Source organism: Pelodiscus sinensis, chromosome 1, assembly GCF_052426305.1.
Source record: "Pelodiscus sinensis isolate ZL-2025 chromosome 1, ASM5242630v1, whole genome shotgun sequence".
NCBI classification, from domain to species: domain Eukaryota; kingdom Metazoa; phylum Chordata; order Testudines; family Trionychidae; genus Pelodiscus; species Pelodiscus sinensis.
In genome coordinates, this window is record NC_143052.1 from 199,460,776 (window position 1) to 199,485,897 (window position 25,122).

Consider the following 25,122-nt stretch of genomic DNA (forward strand, 5'->3'; position numbering starts at 1 on the left):
TTCAAAGAGTGGTCCATGGACCACTAGAGGTCCACTGTCATTTTGCAGGTGGGCCATAGGCTTGCTCCCACGTTGGAGTGCAGAGACTGTGCTGGCACTCCAGCCCTCTTCCTCCCCCACCCACCCAAACACAAGGCTGCAGCACTGGCTTTCCGCTGCAGAGAAGGAAAGCTTTATGGGCTAGATCCAGCTTGCAGGGGAATGCAGTGTCTCCATGTGCTACTGCCTCCTCCCGCTCACCCGGCTGAGGGAACAGCAATGCAGGAAACAGCTCACCTGGAAGTTTTCCCCACAGCTTCCATTGACCAGAATCACAGCCAATGGGAGCAGCATGGGATGGTGCCCAGGAGCGGCAGGAAACATGGAGCCAGATAAGTGCCCCCCTTGCTCCTTCTGCACAGACCCTGCCCCCCACTCCTGTACCCTACCTTCTTCCCAGACTCTCCATCCTCTGCCCACTCCTGCATCCTGCCTCCCGACCAGATCCCACATCCTCATCCCTTCCTGCACTAATTTTATCATCATGGGTGGTTGGCTGGTGGTCCATGGAAAGATCTGTGTTGAGCAGGGTGGCCCGCAGGCCAAAAAGTTTGAGAACCACTAGTCTAGTTTTGTAATAGGCTACATAAAAATCACTAACAAAGTCAGTACAAGCTAAACAATGACTTGTTTATACTGTTCTATATACTATGGGCATGGTGACTCCCAGACAAGATTTCAGGATAGGTTAGAGAGGGTCACAAGTGCAGGGCCAACATTAGGGGGTGATAAGCAGGGGCCTCACAAAGGTAAAATACATGCTGAAGCCCAACCCCACCATGTGGGACTCATGCCATGCGGGGAAAATCAGATTTCAACTTCGCAGCTCAGGTTTATTTTTATGATAGGTCAATTCAGAACTTCAAATCTCATAACAGTTGTGCAATGGTTTGGGTTTGGTTCTCAAGGTTAGGAACTTGAATTTAGGTTGAACTATCATAGCTGACCCACTTCTGTTATTAACATTCAAAAGTTTAATAATGTGACTTTCCAGTTCTTAGTTATTATTTATCATAATACATTCCAACATTAAGGTTCCAAGCAAGCAAACTCCTAAGCATATGCTTAGTTATAAGGCTATGAGTAATCCTATTGAAATCTGTAGAAGTGCTGAGATGCTTGGACTTAAGCATGTTTAAGTACTCTGCTGCATTAGGGTCTTTAGAAAAACTGAAACAAAATCAGTCAGTTTTAGGGGAACTGCGTTTGTATTCCTTCTCATCGTCACTAGCTCCTGCTGCCTCACCCACCTTCTCACCCCCCACAATCTCATCTCCTCCAGCCCCCCACCTATCCCCCTTGACCCATTCTCCTCAACACCCCCTGCACTGCTTCCTTTTCCCTTCCCCATTGTCATAAGCTTCCTTCAGGAGCCTCACATATACCCCAAGCAGGATCAACTATTGAGTTGTGGTAACTGCAGCTGCCAGCCCACTCTCACTTCCTTGCTCCAGGTGCCAACTATGTGGCTCAGCACTCAGTGCCTTTCTAAGGCACATTCCCCCCCCCCCCCATCAGATGCACTCAACCCATTGCAGAAATCTGGGAACACGAGGGGCAGGTGACTGTGCACCCCTCCCCCCATTCCCCATATACCGCCTGTGGTCCCTTTAGAATGGAAAAAAGCAATTAAAATGAAGGAATAAAACTGGAATTTTATTGAAAAGCAATACCAACAAACACTAATATTCCTCAAGAAATAAGTACAGATTTGTATTTTTACCTTCACTTTTAAGTTTCCAAGATTTATCAGTACATCATAATGGAAAAAAATAAAACAAATTCACTGGTTAAAATTCAACCACTGTCAAGATTGGCCAAAATCATTATTATCAGAAAGCTTTGTAATTAAAAAATAATGAAATTTTTTGACCAAACATTTGACTAGAAAATGCAAATTTGGGTCTAGGGAAATATATCATGAAATAATCTACTTTGCCAAATTCTTTTGTCAGAACAAAACTGAAAAATAATCATGTTGACATTTTCTAAGTTAGTTTGATTTTTTTATTAAAAATTAGTCTTGATTTTTTAAATTAAAATATAAAAACATTTTTTAAATCTCTGAAACAAAACACTCAGTATGGGGTTGACTAAAACGTATTCTTTGGCGACTGCAGATTCATTGAAAAAAAATGTTTTTGGATTAATCTAAAACATATTTTTCAGTGTTTCAGAACTGCCATTGAACACCAAAATTAGTGGTTCACTGAGCTCTATATTTAATGATCTGATTAAAATACATTCATGGTCTCCAATCAGATCCTAGTATACAAATGTGCACATCACAAAAGTCACAAATAAAACAGCACTTACTAGAGCCCTTGTCAATTATAGAGGTTGTGTTAAGAGTCAGTTACTCTCGATTTACAAAGGTGATAAGTCTAGATTAGCATTATAGTTTGATAGGACAATATGGAAAAGTTTCTTCATTGTGTGTTCTGTACCTGTCCTATATGTACTCAGCTTCATGCTCCAGAAGTCCTGCTGGTGGGGAGGGGCAAATGGGGTGGCAGCAATTAAAAGGGAATTGGGGCTCCCAATCACTGCTGTAGCACCACGGCAGTGGCTGGAGCCCAGAGTGCTGTTCACTGGTCTGTGGGCAGTGCTGAAGGGCTGGCTGGGTGAGGCTAGCTCCCCACCCAACTCCTTCTGCCTGAGACTACACTCCTTCCTGGGGAGCCCAAGGCCCTGTGAAGTCTGTTGACTCCTCTGGTATGCAGCGCAGCATCTTTCACAAGTAAATCATATACAAATTATTAAAACAAAAAAGCCACTATTACATCTGATGGGCTCAAATCTTGCAGTTATAGCTTCAAAACTGAATATTTTACATGTCCTAATTGTGGAGTGATTATTTGCTTTAATACAAAAAAATTACAATAATAAAATTAATGATGGCTTTACAAAATCATATATAGATCAGGTTTTTCTTCTTGATTTTTGGCTTTCCTGCAAGATGTATTTCAGAACAAATTGAAACTTTGTGAATTCTCATGCTAGTATTTGGTTCACTGAAGATATACCAGGGTGTATCATTATGGTATCACTGTTTCTATAGGTTGTAACTTTCAAGTGAGCTTTCTGGTTTTAAATTAATGTATACTACAAGAATTTTTTAAAAATTGGACATCTTTTCTTTTTTTCTATGTTCAGTTCTCTCAATGCCCAATGAGTAGGGATATTCAACCAATTTTCAACATGTACAGAACTGAAAGTTTTATTTTTGCTTTTCATTTCATTTGTAGTTTGCTCATTCTGTTTTTTAAAAAATATAAATGTATAAACCATTTGATCTGTGAGTATTCTGAAGAGAAGGATGCAGTTACTTGTGCACTCATTAGGATAGAGCAGGGATGGGGAACCTAAGGCCTTGGCTTCTCTGGTTCTGGCCTTTGAGACTCGGGGGTCCCTGCTACTTCAGTATTGGGGAGCCTGTGCTGGTGCTCCAGCCCCCCTGCCATCCTGCTACAGGGCTGGAGCACACAAAATCTACTAGCCTGGCCCCCCTAACCTCTGGGGTACAAAGGGAATCTGGGGGAGTACCTACCCTTCTCAGCCAGGGAGGGGTCTCTATGGGTCAGCAGCCCCCAAAAAAGGCTCCCCATCCCTGGGATAGAGTGTGGAAACAGAGGAAAAAGATAGTGTGACCTGTTAATTTATGGATATAACTGTATGACTGTCTGCCAATGTTAGCATTATTTATATACATTCTGAAAAGAAGATTAGCACAATAGCTACTATAAAATATATAATTTAAATATGTTAAAATATTAAAGAAAAAAAGCTAATGTTGAGCCTTTAAGTAAAACTTAAAATGTTAAGAATCACGTTCTTTTTAAAAACAACAAATGCTCTGGTAGCAATTTAAAGACTAACAAAACATGTAGATGGTATCATGAGATTTCGTGGGCACAGCCCACTTCTTCAGATGTAAAAGTGGTTTGTGCCCACGAAAGCTCATGATACCGTCAACATGTTTTGTTAGTCTTTAAAGTGCTACCAGACTATTTGTTGTTTAAGTTTTTCCTGTTACAGACTAACTCGGCTATCCCTCTGAAGCTTTCATTCTTTCTAAAGAATATATGTTTTAAATTGTTATGGAAGAAAGCCCCGCTTACTATGCAGATGCATTAGCTCCTGCCCCATCTTCTACCCTGTTACACAGCTAGCACTAACAATATATATATATTGTTAGTAACTGATGGATGCCACAGTGGCACACATCTGAACAAGTACACATGACATCAGTATTGGTGCACAAGACAAAACTCACTCTGCTTACGGATGGAAAATCTTAGAGGAAACACTGCTGGGGACCCAATTTTTTATAGGTGTAGTGAGCAGTGGCATTAATGTTTGATTCAACTTTAGTCCAGCTTCTCATTTGAGTAAAACTACTTGCGTATTAAGCCCTTTATTTTAGAGTTTAAAACAAAATTCAGGGCTAGCCAGCATTCTGTCCTACCAGATTGAAGATTCAAGTTCTATTCTTAGTCTAGCTCCCTCATTCTATGAGTCATCAAAGCTAGTTTAACTTCATAAAATAAATTTACTCTGCACACATTAAATGCATAAGCCTAGTTTTAATCTTGAATTGGGATATATAGTATGCACTTCACATTTAATATTTTATTAATATTTGGATAACATCATTGGTGAGTAACAACGAATAGCCTTGCAGCACCTTAAAGACTAACAAAACATGTAGATGGTATCATGAGCTTTCATGGGCACAACCCACTTCTTCAGATGTAAAAGTGGTTTGTGCCCATGAAAGCTCATGATACTATCGACATGTTTTGTTAGTTTTCAGGTTTTTCCAGTTACAGACTAACTCGGCTACCCCTCTAAAACATTGGTAAGTGTCCTATTTTAGTCATAGCAAAAGACATCGTTTCTGTGATGGGGTATTCTATTTCAAATAAATGCTTTTAGAAAATATAAATACACATTAATTTTTTCAAAACCTATGTTATTGGCATTGAACAGTAAACAGAACTGACAAAAAATTGCTCATTTCATGTCCTCCTATGTCCACAATAGCTTAATTTGTGTTTACAGTTTTTGTAACTTTTTTTTTTGTTCTGAATTTCTTATACTTGTTGAGATTCTGGTATATGTGTATGGTTTTAAATTATTAGATTTGTGAATAGAATAAATAAATAAATCCTGGATAATTGATTTCCCCCCCTCTCATTACCCCCTGCCTCAAAATGTTAATTACTTATTTTCCTGTATTTTCACTACTTTTTTCTCAATTAAGATTAGTTTTAACATTAACATTGAAAACATAATGAAGGTTCTGGAAGGCTTGTTAAAGAACTTCAAAATCAATAATTAAATATTCTAATTTTGCTTAATAAACAAAACAAAGCAATTTTTTTCATTAATGATCTAATAATTGACTTTGTTATCTTCTATATAAGCCGTATTCATATTATTAAACATTTTGCTGAAATGCAAAATGCAGTTAAGATGTTGATTTCTTTGAAACCTGCTAAAATATTTTTTTCAAAGACCGATTTTATAAAGTCTTTAATACATCAGTTTCATAGTTGGTTGAATTAGTAGTGCTAATAAATGTATGCCAAGTATTTGTGTGTGTAAAGCTTCTTGCACACACATTAAGGTCACATTTCAAAAATTTGCCCATGAAAGAAAGTGCTATATATTAAATGAATCTTTAAATGAAGGTTTCAAACTTCCAATATATTTGTAATGATAAAAATTAAGCTCTTTCTCACCATAAATCATTTTTAATTTAAGCAGATGAAGTATGACTAAAAAAAGGAAGGAAAAGAGGGACGAAATGGCTTCAAGAAAAGCCTGTTACAAGTTCAATATTGTTGTAGATATGTGTACACATTAACATCCAGTGTCAATTCTTTAGATTATAGATTGCTTGTCTTTCTGATGTTGATCATATTTAAGAAATCAGATAAGAGATACTTTGTTTAAAAAGCTTGACTTGTGGGTAATGGTAGTCGCAGTATCATGACGAGACTGCCCAGGTTTCATTTCTGAAATACTATCACTCACACTTGAGTCTGCATGATGTCGTCTACAAATAAGCTGGAATACAGTCTTACGAACACTGCTTGACATTAGGAAATACATAACTGGATCTAAACAGCTGTTGAAAGCTGAAAATACAAGCATAATCTCATTGCATTTGTGAATTATCTCCTTCCAGTAACAAGATGTGTGTTGTAATTGTGATGTAATGTAGATAAATCGGAATATATGATAGGGAACAAAACACAGTGTGAAAATAATAAGTACAATGAAGGAATTCCTTGCGGTGGTACTGTACTTTCCAGCATTGGGAAAATCTGATCTTTTCTTGGAAATTTTCAGAAGGTTCTCTGCAATTTTAACATATGAGAGTACTAGTAGAAAGAAAACTATCCAAAAGATTGTAACAAGAACATAGTTTAAAATTGCTTCCATTTTTTCATTACGTTTATCTCTGTAGTGGAAGCACATAGTAGAATTGTATTCCTCCCTTTTAGCAGATTGAGCAACTGTCATTATGAATCCTATTACGGAAAATGTCCACAATATGCAACAGATATATTTGCTTCGTGCAGTTGTTAACACTTTTGGACGTCCTATAGACTTGTTCATTTTTACATAACGATCCATGCTAATTAATCCCAGCAGTATGATGCTAATGTACATGTTCATATAAAATAGGGTTCCTACAATCTTGCAGAAAATCAATCCCAACATCCATGTGTTTTTGTTAATATGATATAGTATACGGAAAGGGAGGCAGAAGATGAGTAGAAGGTCTGCAATGGCTACATTAAGCAGGTATATCTGGATAGAATTTCTTTTGTGATTAATGCACAAAAAAGCAAACAAAGCTATAATATTGCCAGCCAATCCAGTGATGAAAATAATGGAGTAAGAAATGATGAAAAGAAGAGATACCGAGTCTTCATTTATGGAACAGAGAGTAGCATTTGTTGTTTTTGAAGAGAAGTTTCTGATTAGCTCAGTTTGATTACTCCAGAAGGCTTTCTTGTATGGAGAAAAGTTCAAGAACTCAGGTGATGTTGCCTCCATCTTCTGTTGCTGCTTTCTTACACTGTCCTATAAGTGTATAAAGGGAAATGCTTAAGAATTCTTCATTGTGATATTAATTTTGTATATTAACTTACTTTGCCAAAGGCATGGTCATAAATTAATTATAGATGTTTAAAGGCAGCAACAGTAATATTAAATATAAATAATAATAGCAAATACAAATATCTATACTGTTTACCAACCATCAGAATCAGTTGGGCAGAAGAACTTTCAACCACATTTCAAAAGTTTTGAGGCACTTATTTTGCAACTTCTTTTTCACTCTTCCACTGAGTGTGCTAAAGCAGATGCTGAAACAAAACTCATGCAAAAATTCATTTATAGTTATGTTATAATTATTTTTTAAAATCAAACTCTTTTTGTATGTTTGGTTTAAAAAAAACCTTTCTGCAAGGGAGAGCTAGGATAGATTATACCTATAAATATATACAAAAATTTAAAATATATTTCTTCCATGGAGTACTTTCACACTATCTCTGCCTTTCACACCAACTTTATCTTTGTTTGTTGTGGACAGGAAGCCACAATAAGACCAAAAGGCAGAGCCTCAGCCTTGACTTCACATTAGTGTTAATAAGATATTTTTAATAGAAATGTCTAAAATTAATTTTTGTGAAAGGGTAAAACAACAGTAAAAATAATAGAGAATGATATAACCTTGATTAAATAAGTACTTGATTAACTTCTGCATTTTTGTACTTGATTTGTATATGTATTTAAATATTCAGTCTATTTCACTAATGGTATTAGTTAGTCTATCTCTTCAGACATGTCTCAAATTAATTTGATTTCTACTGGATTCTTTTATTTTGGTTTTGTTGCATCAGAGCAACTATCTAAATACAGAAATTAAAAGACAGAGTAACTCAGAGAGTAACTGACAGCTTCATTGAATTTAGGGTTTTTTTCCAAGCCAGATCTTTGGTGTTGATAGGTCACAGTTTTACATTTTTTATACTCTTCTAACTCTAGCAGAACATCAAATTTTGGGAGGCAGGAAGGAGGGGAAGTATCACAAATTCCAGCTTACAGCAACCTTCATCTAGGTATTAACTCTTGAAAATAGAGTGTGTAATTAAATGTGGGATACAATTTTAACAGTGCAGATGGCAATAATGTAATACAGAGGGGGAAGTCTGAATATTGCTAATACCATGAATAAAAATATACAATTGAAAGATTCAGAATAATTCAATGGAAGATCTAAAATATTTTGGTATACCCTGTTAACTGCTCTTAAAACAATAGCAATATAGTGAAAATTACTTCACCCTATGTAAATAATCCTTTACAGATTGTCATGTTATCATTATGTGTACACTATTGACATACAGCATTACTTAAGCCAGAAACTATTGTAAAAGAAGATGGTTTGATCTAAAAGAGAGCATGTTTATTTCAATTGTACTTTTTAAGACTATCTTTCACTTTGCTAATTAATCACTACCTGTGAGAGGGGAAACCTTGATGCTATGATTTTATATAGTTAGTTTTTAGGCAAAATAGATAAGTGAATATTAAGCAAGTTGTATAAATATTACAAAGTTCTTCTCATATCAGGTAGCAAATCAGACATAATTTACTTAAAATTTGAGGCTTGTAACTAAATGTTTTAAATTCCTGAATGGTCCGTAATACCTTTATAGTTATACTACATCTAAAATTGGATTTAGAATATCTTTAATTAAAAGGGAAATACTCACATTCTGGTTCCTAGGTACCTCTTCTGCTGACTGTTTTCTAAAACACTTTTAAAGGAAAGAGGAACATAATGTGCATCTTACTAGAAAGATATAGAAAAAGCCCTGTCAGCTAGATAAACTTCCTGTTTTTGCTTGCTGTGATGATGCCTCCGACTGGTTTTGGAGGGGTGTTATTTTTTGTGAGGTGCGCAGGGTACATTTTTGCAGCTTACAAAATTGAGCCTCTGTTTAAACTAGTAGGGTAGGAGGTTTTTTCTAAATCAGTTTTTTCTGTCTCTAGTGTTCAGTACAAGAGTAATTGGACATTTTGACTTCTGTCTAGAAACTTTTGGTGGCTTCCTTTTGGAGATATAATTAAGGTGATATTGGCTTGCATATATCTGCCTCCAAAATTCTAATTTTATGTAAAACAATTTATTGGCTGTATCAAACGTTCAGGTTCTCTGCCAGTGATGTCTCCTTTTTGCTACTCCAATGCCCAAAAGACTGAAATTGTCATTTAACAAGCTATCTGAAGATTCTTCCAACACATAGTTTGTGAAGCCAAGGGTAAAAGAGCATGTCTGTAGTAACATTGCACTCCAGCAATCCACAGCTGCTAGGGCACCCTCTTGGGACCATGGGCAGCCAGACACAACTTAGAGCAGCATCAGGGATGTTCTGAAGTGTTTTGTGGCCTTCACTAACTCCAGAACTAGGATACCATAAAAGCAGTACAAAGCCTCATTTGATTTAATGAGTATTTTTAGTGGCAAAGAAGATTGTTGTGAATAAGTTATAATACTTTTATACTGCTTCTTGACAAAGCCAAAGAATTAGAGAGCATTAAGAGCATATTTATACATCTTTTTTTGTCATATAGTAAAATATAGACATACATTCCATGGATAGGGGAATGTAGGGTGATATTCCCTAGAGAAGAATTATTGACTAGAGTATGGAAGAAAGTGATTTCTACCATGAAGTTTTCTTTTAATATGATCCTGAATTTACAAATTTTCATGCAAAAGAAATTGTTGAGTTTCAGAGAGAGCCTCTAATATAAAAAAAAATCCATGTACAGTACAAGCTATGTTATCCGGCACTTTAATATCCAGAAAACTCAGTTAACCAACATCTGTCATATATGGTAATACAATTCCTCCTTCAATTAATCTGAAAAATTCCAATAGCTATACAACTGCATTTTTCAAGATTTTTCAGTTGCTTGTGGAACTCAAATTTGTAAATTTGCAGCAATAAAGTTTGTCATGCGTCTGTGTATAATACCTTTATCGAATATTATCTGATCCATCATGCAGCTATGACAAGTGTACAGTAAAAATTCACGAACTGGCACATTTGATTAACCAGCAACCACCATTCTCAAGGAATGCTGAATAACAAGCTTGTACTGTAATTAGTCTTATGTGTTTCTGGCCAATGTAGATTCTTCCAGAGTTGCACTCATCCATAGTGTATTCATTCTTGCTTGTTGGGAGGTTGTGTAGAAACTCCTCCAAATTCAAGAGGTCAAGTTCTTTGTAACCTTGGAAGATGGTAGATAAAATACTCCATAGTTAGTTTATTAAAAGGTAGCTGTAGCGGTATAAGTGACCATATAATAAACCATCCTCTTATTCAACAAATCTGCTCCATGTGTGCCAAAGATTTAAGCAGATTCCTGGCAGTGACATTAACATTAATTAAGCCTGTCAGTTATTTATTATACAAGTTCCATCCTTTTCCAGAAGTTTGGAACTAGAGGAAAAAATCCCAGTACATATGGCAGTATATTCCTTTTTCCTGGAAATCCCAAAATCACCCATGGAGATGGGAAGGGATAAGAGACCTTGCACATAAATAGCTTTGTTTTTCAATTTCCACAGTAAATTATTCTCCCAAAAGCATATGTAGTTTTTACATTGATCCATTGAAAAACGCCGTCCTTAATTTGATTGATTTTGACCTTTGTGAGCAATACAAAAAATGCCCCAAGAGTTCATGATCCACGTGACGCAATTTATACCCCTGCAGAAATTCTAAACCAAAAAATTAAAATTTTGCATACTATTTTTAACTATTCAACATATTTTATTTTTCAAAATAACGCTATGTAATCACACCAGCTTCAATTTAGGTAATTTATTTCAAAAGGCCTGTTAGCAAGTAGGGATATGAATAGTTACCCAGTTAACTGGTAAGCATCACCCATACTGCAGATGCTTACTGTTTACAGTAAATCATCAGGGGCTGAAGCGACCCCCCGCCCGGGTCCACCACAGGTAGAGGGCACTCCAGCCTGGTCAGAGCAGCCCCATTCTGCAGTGGGCCTAGCCTGGATGCACCACGGGCACAGGTACTCCAGCTGGGCTGTAGCAGTCCCCACCCATGACAGGCCAAACCCAACACACTGGTGACAGAAGCCTTTGTGTGTGTATATATGTTTAATTTGTAAAATATAACGTTAGCCAGTTAACTAATTAAACAGGATTTTACACTCCTATTAGCAGCTATGCCATCCCCCAATACAGGCACACACAAAAAATCCCCCAGGCATAGAGTTAAAAAAAAACCCCTACAACAACCAAGTTCCTGATTCTCTACTCTTTCTCTCCCTCCCAAAGTCCAGACAGGGAACCAGACAGCTGACCCTCTATCCTCCAGAGCTTATGTGCAGCACTCCCCTTGCTAGCCCAGACACTTGCAGCCCCTACTCTTCCAGAACTTAGGGATCCAAAGGGAGAAATAGCTTAATGTGGATTCTAGGCTTATATGGCGCTCCCTGCCTGCTGCTTCCTTCCAAGTGGTGACAGTCAGCTTCCAGAAACACTAAGTTGCCCCTTAGTAGTGACCAGCAGCTCTGTAGGCCATCTGGGAGCAGGAGCAGGGGCAGGAGGGGGAAGATTCTGTGCAGCACATTAAGTCTGTGCACATTGTGCATACCAGAATCACCACAAGAGTATACTTAACTAGATTTTTTTAAATACTGGCTGATGTTCCATATCAGGTCATATATTGATACATAAAGACTCCTTACCCTCCTGCTCCAAAATAGGTTAATATTAATTCCTGTATTACTATTAATTCCATCTTAGTATTACTGATGGCATGAATTGTGAAAGAGTAGAAGCACAAACAACCTCAGGGGATCTATGTTAACACCTCAGTTAGTTTTGTTTGTATTTTCCTCTTCCCTCCCCCTCCTCCTCCCCAAATGCCACTGCTGCTAGATGTCTCATACAGGGAGCTTGCTTCCCTTTTGCATATAGGAATTTGTGCTGGTTATGTTGGGATGGGCTTGAGCTCCAAAAGAAGCTTTGTCAATTATGTGAAACATAAGGTGTCCCAGGCAATGTGTCTGACAGATGAGATGTTTCTGCTGGAAAACTGAAACCACATCCTATTGGAAAAGTTGGCAGGCTTTCCTGAAATTCTTTGTGACTTTAGGCTGTGTTCAAAAAGATGCCAAAGTGGACTACATTCGACAAATACTTAAGCTTCTTTTTATATATTACAAAGGTAATTTCATTTCTTCAAGCAGGTTGGATATTTATGATGATATAATCATGTCTCCTGGATTTTCTCTTTTCAGCCACACTGCGTGCTACTTGCTTCAAAGGAGAATTCAGCGCCTGTAAAGCTTGGTGGTTTTGGGGTAGCTATTCAGTTAGGGGAGTCTGGACTAGTAGCTGGAGGTAAGATTTTTTTTCCTTCAAAACCTTAAGCTACTTTGGGGGGAGGGGAGAGATTGTGCTATAGCATTAAAAATGTACATTCCCAAGAGGAGTGTGCCCTATGAAATAAAAATTCTGCAACATTTTTGTATGCAACTCATGCATTAAAGGTTTTATGAACTTTATAAACACATACTTGATCAGTCTAAATTGATAAATCATTAATAGTTATCTGTATTTTAGTATGTATAAATACAAAGAGAATTTCCCTTAAAAATTAGTGCTGTTAAATTGTTATGATCAAAGTACAGCTGAAAAATCCACAAATTCTTCCTTTTCGGTACGATCCTTTCATTACAGTCGGCATGCAAAACAAAACTGACATTGATTGAAATTAAATTAAAAATACTGAAAGTACACTTATTAAGTTTGCAGATGATACCAAGCTGGGAGGGGTTGCGACTGCTCTGGAGGATAGGGCCATAATTCAAAATGATCTGGACAAATTGGAGAAATGATCTGAGGTGTAAACAGGATGAAGTTTAATAAAGACAAATGCAAAGTGCTCCACTTAAGAAGGAACAATCAGTTTCACACATACAGAATGGGAAGCGACTCTCTAGGAAGGAGTACGGCAGAAAAAGGATCTAGGGGTTATAGTGGACCACAAGTTAAATATGAGTCAGCAGTGTGATGCTGTTGCAAAAAAAGCAAACATGATTCTGGAATGCATTTAACAGGTGTGTTGTGAGCAAGACACGAGAAGCCATTCTTCTGCTCTACTCTGCACTGGTTAGGCCTAAGTTGGAGTATTGTGTCCAGTTCTGGGCACTGCGTTTCAAGAAAGATGTGGAGAAATTGGAGAGGGTCCAGAGAAGAGCAACAAGAATGGTTAAAGGTCTAGAGAATATGACCTATGAAGGAAGACTGAAAGAATTGGGTTTGTTTAGTTTAGAAAAGAAAAGATAGAGGGGGACATGATAGCAGTTTTCAGGTATCTAAAAGGGTGTCATAAGGAGGAGGGAGAAAACTTGTTCATGTTGGCCTCTGAGGATAGAACAAGAAGCAATAGGCTTAAACTGCAGCAAGGGAGGTTTAGGTTGGACATTAGGAAAAAGTTCTGAACTGTCAGGGTGGTCAAACACCGGAATAAATTGCCCTGGGAGGTTGTGGAATCTCCATCTGTGGAGATATTTAAGAGTAGGTTAGATAAATGTCTATCAGGGATGGTCTAGACAGTATTTGGTCCTGCCATGAGGGCAGAGGACTGGACTTGATGACCTCTTGAGGTCCCTTCCAGTCCTAGTATTCTGTGATTCTAAGGATTAACTATAGCAACTTTAATGATGCTCTCTTGTGTGTAGGTGTTGTAAAACCTATGCTTTCCTACAACATAATGTTGTCACATGAGTTATAACCTGTGAATTATTTATAAATTATAATGCTGTCGTATGGGTATTGTATAAAGAGTCTGTTTCTTGATAGATAAATATATATACATACATATATATAGTCACTGACAGATTGTTTACATTTTTCTGTGAATTTTATTTCCTCTAGCTACCTTCCATATTGTTCCAGACAATAGGGTTATGCGATATTCAGCCTGCACAGATGAAGACCCAGTCAGTTTTCTGATGACTTCATTGCCAGGGGTAGGGGATTGGTGCCAAGGATTTCATGTGGTTTCATGAGTTTTCTACAACAGGGAAACAGTTACCCTTCACCTACCTCTATGCCTTCTTAAAGTGTGTCCTCAACTTCCTGTCCTCTAATGCCTTGAATGGGATCTGTTGCAATCTGTCTTCTGTACGCTCCACTGAAACCTCTCTAAGGACACCAACAATCTTCAGTCACTTCTGGATGCGTCTGAGATCCTTCTGAGCCATTGCTTATGACTAATATGATTATTTCCTTCTACTCCATTAGCTTTTTGCCTCTATATATTTTTAATATCTTTTGTGCTATCTTGGTTTTTCCCCTTTTCAGCAGCTTCTTCTGCATCTCCTTTTATTGCCCTTTCTCAGTGATATTTCTTGAGCTTCTAGTTTTAATTCTTTCCTTTGCCTCTTCTGTCATGAGATGACTTTATCCGCTCTTTTTGTTTCAGCTGCCATCACAGTGCTGCTGCTTTTACACGTCTGACTCCTTCAGATGTCTTCTCCTGGATGTCCTACCATTATACCAAGCTCCACCTGAAAAAAAAATTCTCCTAGCGGTTCTTTTGCCCTTCCCTTTTCTATCACCATAAGCTTCTGTGACATCATTTATTATTCCACCTCCTATGCTACTGTTGCTTTTAAATCCTGTTTGTGGCTGTTTTGAAGCTTCTCTAAAATCTCTCCTTTCTTTTTCATCCCTATTGTGAAAAATCTTCCTCTATCTCTTGGTCATCTTTTGTCACAGCTAGCCTTTTGCTGGCATCCTCTCAGCATCAGTTGCAAATTCAATCTGCTTCTCCCCTTCTTCACGTTCCAAAGCCCTATAAAACTTTACTCCACATATATGTAGAGAGAGTATTAAATCGTATTGTACAATTCTTCCTGAGTTTTGCTACTTAAGAGACTCCTAATCTTTCTCCTGTCATCTTCATGCCCTCTTCCATCCTGTTCCTTATTCTTGGAACAATGTTCCTCACATCTGACAAACATCTTTTTCCTCCTCCAGAAATCTTTCCTAATCATACTTTTTTTACAAAACTTTGGAGGAATGAATGCTGCAAGAAATAGTCTTTCAACCTTATGTCATCCACTGTGATATACAGGTCTAAAGTGTGTTAGAAGGAGACTTTAATCTCCTGGGAGCAGTTTATCTACCAGCATATTCAAAATTTATTGTGCTGTCAGTACCGAACAATAACCTCTATTTGTTCTAGTTTTATGTACCGTAAATAAGTTCTCTTTCGAAACTTGAAAAAAGTTTCATTCATCACTCTTCATCTGTCAGGAATCTTTTGTGAGAATTATGGGGACTGGAGTCTTAATGGAAAAACAGGGAATTAGCAGCAGCATATCAGTAGTTTCAACTGTTTTGCAGTCACAGATACTATTTTGAAATAGAAAGTTGCAGTTTGAGTTCAACACGCTAACTCTGCTTCATGTATACAGTTAAAAATTATTTTTCTCCTCAGATGTAGCATGCTATATATGTACTGACTTTTCAGCCAAAGTTTCTGAAGAATTGTTAGCTCATGTTCCTGGCCTGTAGTGGCCTTCAGTAGACCTTAATAATTTGCAGTAGAAGAATTGCTGCAGATGCTAGGTGCACACTAACATTCATAGGTCCGCAGGGGAACAGCAGAAACTAGGTACCATATACACTTCATGCTTGTCTACATAGGGAAATTTACTGACAGAACTATTTTGTTACAGTTATACTGCTATAATTATACCAATATAACCCCTCAGGTGTACATTCTTATTCTGGAATAAGAATGCCTTTTTCCAGTTTACTTTATTACTGTGAAAGTGGTATATGGTAAATTGTTATAACTGTAATGGTGTAAACTATGCTAAGTATCAATAAATACAGCCATCTAATTATACTGGTGTAGTTCTGCCAGTAAACTTTCCCATATAGACAAGCTGTGGTTCAAAAGCCCCTCTGTTTACATGTGGATCCATATTTTTGCAATAATTTCTCCAACATATCTGTACGTATATACATATAAGTTCTTCAGATTTATTTTTTCTTGATTTCCACATGAATGTGCATGTTTACTTTACCTTTTATACTTTAGTAAGGCCTTGAAGCTATACCAAAAATAACTTTTTACCACTGTACAGGATTATTTAAAAACGGTTCTGTAATTCTACTGGTCAAGACAGTAAACTTGGTTTCTAGGTATTTGGGATCAGACTATGGTTTCAGTCTCACAAAATCTTCTACTTCTTAATCTAGAGTTCCTTTTGCTTTATTTGGAGGCACCGTAACCAGCTAATTCATCCTTTCACACTGACAAAGGGTCATTATCATAAAAGTTTGCAAGGACATTGGACAAATGCGTACTGGAGATAATTAAAAAAAGTTTCAAGAATTATGCAATTTATTAGGTTTTCAAGTCACCAGAGTTGATTAAGATTCTGACCATTAAGGACCCACAACAAAATCTTTGACATAGAAGTCATAGATCATTTCGCACTGGGTCCAAATTAAATGTATGATTGAATGAAATGTGTTCCCTTCAGAAAAAAGTATATTGTGTTCTGAATTCATAGGAAACCTTTCACAGGAGTTACCAGTCTCCAGTCACCCTAATTCTCACAGACCTACAATTTTTTCTATTGGTTCTAGTGGTCAAATGTGAGACTTGAGCAAATGGAGTTATTCCTTTGAAGCAGCTACAGTGGCTAATTAAAAATGGAATTTTCTCTGCATAGTGAAGACATATCGATCATCATACTTTGTGACCAGCAGGCAACTTTTATAGAGTAAGATGTCCATCAATATGATAGGAACATATTTACATGGTTACAATATGAGAGAGGAGCCAACTGGAAAATAACAAGTTGATGATTACGTTGATGTAAACACATCCTTGTAGGCTCTGCCTTTTTCTTGGAAAGACGTTCAACATTAGGAGTGTCCATTCTTTGGACATGAATCTGAAATGAATTTCTGTGATGTATGTTTTCAGCGGAGCCACCTGTGGCAATGTGATATGAGGAAGCTACACAATGGATTATTGTGTAGCTTCCTCATATCATTGCTAATGTGCCTTAGAACTGACTAATCTGGAAGGGCCTCCCTTTAATTGAGAGAGCATAAGTCTCCCCATCAATTGAAACTTTGCATTCTTTGCTGAAACAAGCAAAATAAGATAATTTTGGGGCATGGGTATTTGTCAACAGGAGAATGGACGGACTACCTTTGTATTGACACATGATGCTAAAAACTGTTTAATGCAGACAAAGCCTAAATGAAGCAGTCTTCTGGCCCTTCATCATATGTCACTGAACAGTCTTCAGGTGGTAATAACCTTCAGTTACTGATCTGATTTGACTTCATTTTGTACTTCTAGGTCACACTCTAATTTGATCTATGTCACTCATCATAGTCTTCCAGAGCATCCAGTCCCCCTGTATTTTCTTAGTGGTAGGTTATATGATACTTCCAACTGTCATGAAACGCTTTGATTAAAAATTAGATCATCTGTGCTCTAGTATCATGGACATTACAGGGAATCCATAATTCTGAATTTGATCTCAGTATTGATATTTTAATGTGATCTAAGCCAGTATGTCTTGACTGTGAAGCCCCCAGGTCTTTCAGTGAGTATATGGGGTAAAAGTATAACAGAAAAGAAGCACTGAGTCCTTTAAGTGAGTTTTCACTTAATTTATATATTTTCTCCAAGATTGAACTAGTGGCATTACAAAAAGTAAAGTGGATGGAAGGTAAACATTGTTATTTCTTCACTGGCTATGTAGGTCTTGAAATTCAGTGTTCATCTGGATAATGATTCTGTTCACTCTCTTACTAGGACACAGTCTTCAGGTCCTATTGTGCTATCCCAGCCCAGTATTGATTTAACTCAAGACATAACTGCTAAATATTATAAACGAAGAGAGATTCTCCAGGATCACGTAATATCCTCAAAGATAAAAATGCAACTTCATCTTACTAGAGAATATGATGTGTGTTCTCTGCATAGGATAATACGCAAAAAGTTAATTTTCTTGGTGCTTCACCTGCCAGTATTCTAGAACTCTGACCTGAATAGCAGACTAATAGACTGCCATAAAGTTTCCTGAAGTCCAGACTTAGAATCTGAGATGTCATGAATACTGATGGTTTCCCATCCATATATAATTACATTCTTGGTGGGGCTAACTGCTCTAAATTAACTTTTTAGAAGTCTCAGAATATTTCATTTTCATGAAGGCTAGATTTTTTGCTCTACATCATAATGTTCAAATTATGTGGTGCTCTGTTCTTTACAGTCCTAACTTGTCCTTAGAAAATGTAAACACACAATTCCTTCATTTTTCCACAAAGTTGTTTCTTTCCGCCTAAATGAGAAGATAGCATGTTAACTCACTGTATGGTCAGAAGCCTACTTAAAACAGATTTTAAGAGGAAAATAAAATTTACTTTGACACTATTGTCTCTGATTGACATTGTTTTACTCGAAAGATACAAGCTGCCAAAAGCTGTGTTCTTCATCTAGGTGGATTTCAGAGTGCATTTTGAAGACCTATGTGGCTAAACAAATGTCTGTTCATGAGTTAATTAAGGATCACTCTACTTCCTCCTTATCAGTTTTGTGGGCAAGGGAGGCCAGTGCATCAGTTGTTGTAACTTCTCTGGATACCACATGGTCTTTGCTTTTATGTGTTTTCTGGACCCTACAATCTAGAAGTCCACAATACATCTTTCAAAATAAGGTTTCTTCAAGCAGTAGTCTTTACTGAAAAATAAAGATACTATTCAGTATCAAGTCATCTCCCCTTGTACCTGCTTTAAAAGTTTCTATTGTCTGGAATAATGTGGAAAGGAATTAGAGGTAGTAAAATTTGACCTTTCTTTTCTAGGTTGTATGATTCCTTTATTCCTTCCACATTATTCTAGACATCCCACTCTTTTTGGAATTCCTTAATTTAAAAACATATTTCATTTTACTCTTATTGTGAGAGGTCGGATGGTGATGTTTGTTAGTACCTCACATTTTTTTCCTAAAAATTATTTGTTCCAGTTGTTTCCTTATACATCGTTCAGATACTACTGGTGTTGAAAGAATCTCCTACTGATATCTTGGTCATCAGTCCCCTGCCTTAGGGATGACAAAATCTGATTGGGTCTCTATATATACTCTTCTTGTGGAAAGCATAACCCTATTGTCTGGAATAATATGGAAAGTCATAAAAACTAAATGATTAAAGGTAAGACAATTTATCTTTAGCACTTATGAATGGTTTTAGATTGACAATACTAGTGCCTGTAGCTCTCTGTTTATCCACAGAACATACCAAACAAAATTATCCATTGTGCAAGCTTTCTCATATCCCATTGCCAGTGTGCCTCAGAACTGAGTAATCTGAAAGGGTCCCCTCTTGATGGAGAGAGCTGAAGTCTCTCCATCCATTGAAACTCTGCATTCTTTGCTGAAACAGACATAATAAGATAATTTTGGGGTGTGGGTATTTGTCAACAGGAGAATGGACAGACTACCTTTGTATTCACACATGATGCGAAAAGCTGTGTAATGTAACAAAGCCTAAATGAAGCTGTCTACTGGCCCTTCATCATATGTCATTGAACAGTCTTCAGGTGGTAATGACCTTCAGTTACTGATCTGATTTGACTTAGATCAAATTAGAGCAGTGGTCACCAACCAGTAGATTAGGATCTACCAGTCAATCTTGGAGTCTCTGATAGGTGTTCCTGATTGGTTTGACCAAGAGACTTCAGCTGCCCCTCTCCCGACTGCTTTGCACCTCCTGTCCTTTGCTTTGGAGCTGTTCCCCTCAGGATTCCCCTGCTTGCTTGGTGGCGAAGGGGGGGTGCTGATGTAAGGGTGCCCCCTCCCTCTCTGTATCCTATCTCCACAGAGCAGAGAAGGGGGCACAACAGGGCTTGAGATGGAGGGAGTTTGCTGACTGTTTTTGGGAGTGGTGCAGGGCCAGGGCAGGGGTGTGCCTGCTTTAGGCCCTCTGCACCACCACCCAGGAGTCACCTGAGGTAAGCAGCGCCCAGCTGGAGCCCACATCCTGAAACCCAACTCCAGTCGTGGACCCCCTCCCGTACCCCAAAGTCCTGCCCTATTCCCGAGTACCCCTGCATCCACATGCACTCCCAGACTCTGTCTAGATTGCAGGCTTCTTTCAGAAAAAGTTTTTCCAGAAGAGAGATTCTGAAAAATTTCTTCCAAAAGAGAGCGTCCACACAGCCAAAGCACATTGAAAAAGCGATCTGCTTTTCCGAAAGATAGCATCCACACTGAATGGACACTATCTCGCATTTAAGCTGTAATTACTATGGACAGAGTAGCCACCAGGGCATCTGTGCTTTTTGCTCTTAACTCTTCTTTTGAAAAAGTTCTTTCAGAAAAAGGCTTCTTCCTCATAGAAAGAGGTTTACCAATGTTGAAAAAAACCCTCTGTTCTTTTGATCTCTTTTTTCCTGAAAGAATGCGGTTGCACTGTGGACACAAGTGAAGTTTTTCTGAAAAACAGCCATTTTTCCGAAAAACTCTGCAATTTAGACGTACCCCCAGACCCTGCACCTAGAACCCCTGCAGTACCCCAACTGCCTACCCCAAGCTCAGCTCAGAACCCCTCACACTCCAGATCCCTTAATCCAAAACCAGAGCCTGCACCCCAACCCTCTACCCCAGCCTAGTGAAACTGGGGTAGGGAGAGGAATGGAATGAGCAGGGGCAAGACCTTGGAGAACAGGCACAAAGGAGGCGGGGGGCAAGGGTATTTGGGTTTGAGGTAGATCTTGGATTGCTCTTAAATTCAAAAAGTGATCTTGTGCTTAAAAAGGTTGGAGACCACTGAATTAGTGTGTCCTAGAAGTACAAAATTGTTACCCATTATAGTTTTACAGATCATCCAGTCTACCTGTATTATCTTAGTTGTGGGTTATATGTTACTGCCAACTGTCATGGGACACTCTGATTAAAAATATCATCATGGATGTTACAGGGAAGCCATAATTCTGAATTTGATCTCAATATTGATATTCTAAAGTGATGGTTTTGCTAGTTTAATATCTTTTTTCAATAGCGATCCAAAATGCAGTTGCATCATTTTGCCTGAGTAAAAGGATCTCCATAGACTTGGTTGCATTAAATATCAAGTAAGTTATGTGTAGCACAAGTAATACTTTGTTTCAGGGTCATTTGTATACTGCACTCAGAACTCGTTATGTCCTTTTAAAATTGTTTTTAAAAATTAAAAAACATACTATAATTATTTCCTGGATGAGAGGGTTAAAAAGTACCAAGGTTTTGTTACATTTATATCAGTTCATTGGGAAAAAATGGAGGGGGAAGTTCATTGTATAGCAGAAGGAAGAAAAGGATGTTATCTGTTGTTTATAATGGAACAAGAACTCTGAGAGGCTAGGAGACTGCTTCATTTAGACTTCATCTAATTACACAGCTTTTAGTGATATGGCTATAACCCTACAAGTTAGGCAGTGTAAACAGTAGTTGTCAGCATTTTTGCCAACAAATAATTTCCAATCTCTATGAGCTGCACTTGTTTTGTCAGCAGGAGGAGGCTCCTGCTGATAAAGTACTGTTTATGCCAGCTTTTGGTTGGAAGGAAGAAGCACCTCGGAAGTTGCTCAATTGCCAGTGTAGATAAAGCCTAGAGAGGAAACAAGAAGGTCACTCATATGAAGATTGTTTGATGGGGGGGGAAATCCTTCTAAATTGGAGTATATACAACCAGAATTTTTTATATAAAAATTAGGGATGTAAGCGACTAATTGAATAGTTGACTATTTGATAAGCAAAAGCTTATCGGATAGTCAACATACTAGTTGACTAGTCGCTTCACCTGCTCCCCTTGCTGCATCTATCAGAAAGAGGCACTGGGAGGGATGGGGGGAGGGGCGGAGGGAGTGCTGGGTGGGAGTTTACATACCAATTCCCCCCAGCTCTGTGGGAAGGGGCAGGGGAGCAGCAGCGGCATTCCTATTTTGAAATGTACAAGAGCCCCCAGGGCCAGCGGGGAGTTCACTGACCTCAGGCTCCATGCTGGTGCTTCCACTTTGAAATGTACAAGAGCTCCAGCAGGGGCTCTTGAGCATTTGAAAGATTGAAATGCCACATGGAGCCTGGGGTTAATGAGGGATTCCCCACTGGCCTCGGGCTCCACGCGGCATTTCAATCTTTGAAATGCACAAGAGGTCCTGCTGGAGCTCTTGTACATTTCAACGGCAGAATGCCACACTAGTCCTTATTGACCAATCGAATAATCGATGGAAATCCCATTGACTATTCAATTAGTTAATTCATTGAAATTTAACATCCCTAATAAAAATAGGATATTTGGAAAAGGGTCTTGTTCAATATATATGCAACCCACTTTCTCCAGAGCAATTAAATATCAACAATAGGTATGACATCCCCAGAAAAGAGCTGCAGCGTTTTAACACAAAGAAACCATTGAATTCAGGGGAGGCCTGTATTCTTGCTGACTTAATTTTTTTTTTTTTTTATCAAATACCATAAGTGTATCAAAGTGTCCTTCACCATTTTATGGCATTCAGCACATAACTAAGGCTATGTTTTAGTCATGGGTATTTTTAGTAAAAGTCATGGACAGTAAGCAAAAATTCATGTTCTGTATCTTGTCCATGACTTATACTATATACCTCTAACTAAAACCTGGGCTTGGAGACATCAGGTGCTATGAGTGGCTGGGGGGGCTGGCAACACATCATCTGGGACTCCTGCAGGTGCTGGGGTGGGATGTGAACCAGAACTCCCATGGTGCTTTTCGACGGAGTGCTGGGGGAAGAGGATCCCTGGCTGGCAGTGTGGCCCCGGACCCATGTGGATGCTCAGGGGTATGGGGAAGCAACTGACAGCATATGGCCTGGGACCAACAACACTGCGGGGGGGTGGGGAGGGGAAGGAAGGGCATAGGCTTCATGCAGTGTGGCATTTCAGCTGGTGTGTGAGGGGAAGGGTTGGTAGGCAGCATAGACAAGCAGGCAGCATGTCCCTACAGTTCTTAGGGAGAGAGAAGGCCAGGGGGCTCTTTCATGTGTTGCTCCCTCCACAAGCTCTGGCTCTGCAGCTCCCATTGGCTGAGAACTGCAACCAATGGGAGCAGTGAGGGCAACATGTGGAGGAGTCCCCCTACCTTCCTTTTTCCTAGGAGCTACATGTACATGCCAGCCGCTTATGGAGAGCCCCCTTCAAGATAAGCACGACCCTGAAACTCAACCCCTTGCTCTAGCCCTCAGCCCACTTCCACATCCAAACCGTTCTGGCTGCAGCCGGTGATGTTGGCTAGAGGGTTGCCTAATATGTCAGGAGCCAGCCACACCAGCTGCTGTAGAAGTCACAGAGGTCACAAAAAGTAATGGAATCTATGACTTCCATGACAAAAATGCAGCCTTACACATAACCTTTGAAGTTTTAACCTAAAAAGGTGTTTTGTGTGATATGCTTTTTTTTCAAAACTGGTTTGCTGACATAGCAGCAACACTGTGAGGCAATGTGGAAGTCCTAAATTTTGAAACATAACCTCATTAGTTTCATTTCCTCTTCTGATGTGAACAAAAACAGTTGAGGCCACATGAGGAAAATGTGTGTGTGCACGCGCACACAATTTTAACTCTGTTACATAAAGTAGGCTAAAATTTCTGTTGTTGTTTTTCTGCCTGACAGCTTAAATGTGACACTCACGTTGCAGTTTGTTTTGTGTGTGCGTTCTGAAGTACAGGGTGAAATATGTAATCCTATAGGTCCCTAGATTCTTGAAGGCTTTCCAACCAAAATTATTTGCTGAAATGAAGAGCTTTGTTATATGCAGTAGGGGATTTCTTCTGGCTGCTTTTTGCCAGGTTCCTTGTCAGGTCAGCAATGACATGAATAGAGTCAATAGCCAATTTTATGAGCTAGTCATGGATGCTGTCTTTTCTGTCAAGTTCTAAAATTAGTTTATGTAGCTCCCAATTGAGTGGAAATCGGTTTATTCTCCGAGTCAGCACACCATGGATCTGATGCTGACAATTCTTCCTAAGGTAATGTCATCATTCCATTGATGGAGGGACCAGCGCTGGGTCTGTGTAGGGATCCCTTCCTACCCCACTCTCCAGACAAAGGCTATTATCACCAACACAGCCCTCCTAAGCTGCAAAGCACAAATGGGTGAACATGTGACATGGAATATGAACTCTTTGGAGGTTCAGAATATACATCAGAATTCTGGAGCTCTGAGCTGTAAGGCAGGCATGTTGGGCCTCCCATTCATATGTTCCCATCATATTTTCATTATGTTAGACAAGTCAACAACTATTGGTTACATCAACAAACAATGCATGAGGCCAAAAGCTTGAGGAAGAGGGGAAGATTACTTACTGCAATGAGAGGTTCCTCAAGATGTAACTAGAGATTCTTCTATCTGTATTCTGTTTCCTGCACTCCTCCATTCTGCTGCAAATCTGTTGGATTTGTAGTGGTGAAGGAATTGGAGATACAGTCTGTCCCAGCCTTTATGTTGGATGAAAACATGAGTTGAGTCAAGAAGTATGCATGGACTTTTAAACTCTCCAACTCCAGACATAGGGTACATGTGCATAAAATCCTAAGTGGCCTACAGACAGGAACTACAAATCTCAAAGAACCTCCATTTACAGGTAAATAACCTCCTTGTCCAAGTAGTTCTAATATTAAGCTGAAGGAGGCTCTCCTATAAGCAGTGTAACTACTAGCACTAATATTCTCTGCTATGGATCGGGGAAAAATTCATATGATCCTAAGCAGCTTGGTAATCTTGGACTCCATAAATGCTTCCCCCTACAGCCTCAGAGGTGGAGCAGCTTAGTCTGGGCCAGCAGGAGAAAGAAAACCCTTGACCCTTTTAAGGATTCCACATAACCCTCCGTCCTTGTGGTCTAAAGGATGGGGGTTCTGTTGATTTAACTGGTTTGGCAGATGAGTG

At 38.7% G+C, this 25,122-nt stretch overlaps 2 protein-coding genes across 13 annotated transcripts in view; one reads left to right on the top strand and one right to left on the bottom strand.

Moving 5' to 3' along the window:
- CASK (calcium/calmodulin dependent serine protein kinase) overlaps positions 1-25,122 on the top strand; it is a 357,337-nt gene that overhangs the window by 183,345 nt on the left and 148,870 nt on the right. For 9 of the 10 annotated variants that reach the window (XM_075912872.2, XM_075912888.2, XM_075912881.2 and 6 more), the window contains exon 6: positions 12,412-12,514. In XM_075912872.2, coding sequence (XP_075768987.1) covers positions 12,412-12,514 — 103 coding nt within the window. Of the gene's footprint in view, positions 1-12,411; positions 12,515-19,349; positions 19,375-25,122 lie in introns of those variants that run through there. The other variant, XM_075912938.2, reaches the window with a different exon arrangement.
- GPR34 (G protein-coupled receptor 34) lies at positions 1,675-24,670 on the bottom strand. 3 transcript variants are annotated; one of them, XM_075912949.2, is made up of 3 exons: positions 8,838-8,935; positions 7,317-7,424; positions 1,675-7,140 (listed from the first exon to the last, which is right to left on the bottom strand). In XM_075912949.2, exons 2-3 carry the CDS (start codon positions 7,317-7,319, stop codon positions 5,977-5,979), a joined length of 1,167 nt encoding a protein of 388 aa, XP_075769064.2. In that variant the 5' UTR covers positions 7,320-7,424; positions 8,838-8,935; the 3' UTR covers positions 1,675-5,976. The 3 variants fall into 3 exon arrangements, with proteins under 3 accessions (XP_075769064.2, XP_025034673.3, XP_006137976.3); XM_025178888.3 differs by lacking the exons at positions 7,317-7,424; positions 8,838-8,935 and adding an exon at positions 24,540-24,670; XM_006137914.5 differs by lacking the exon at positions 7,317-7,424 and having other exon boundaries at positions 8,838-8,972.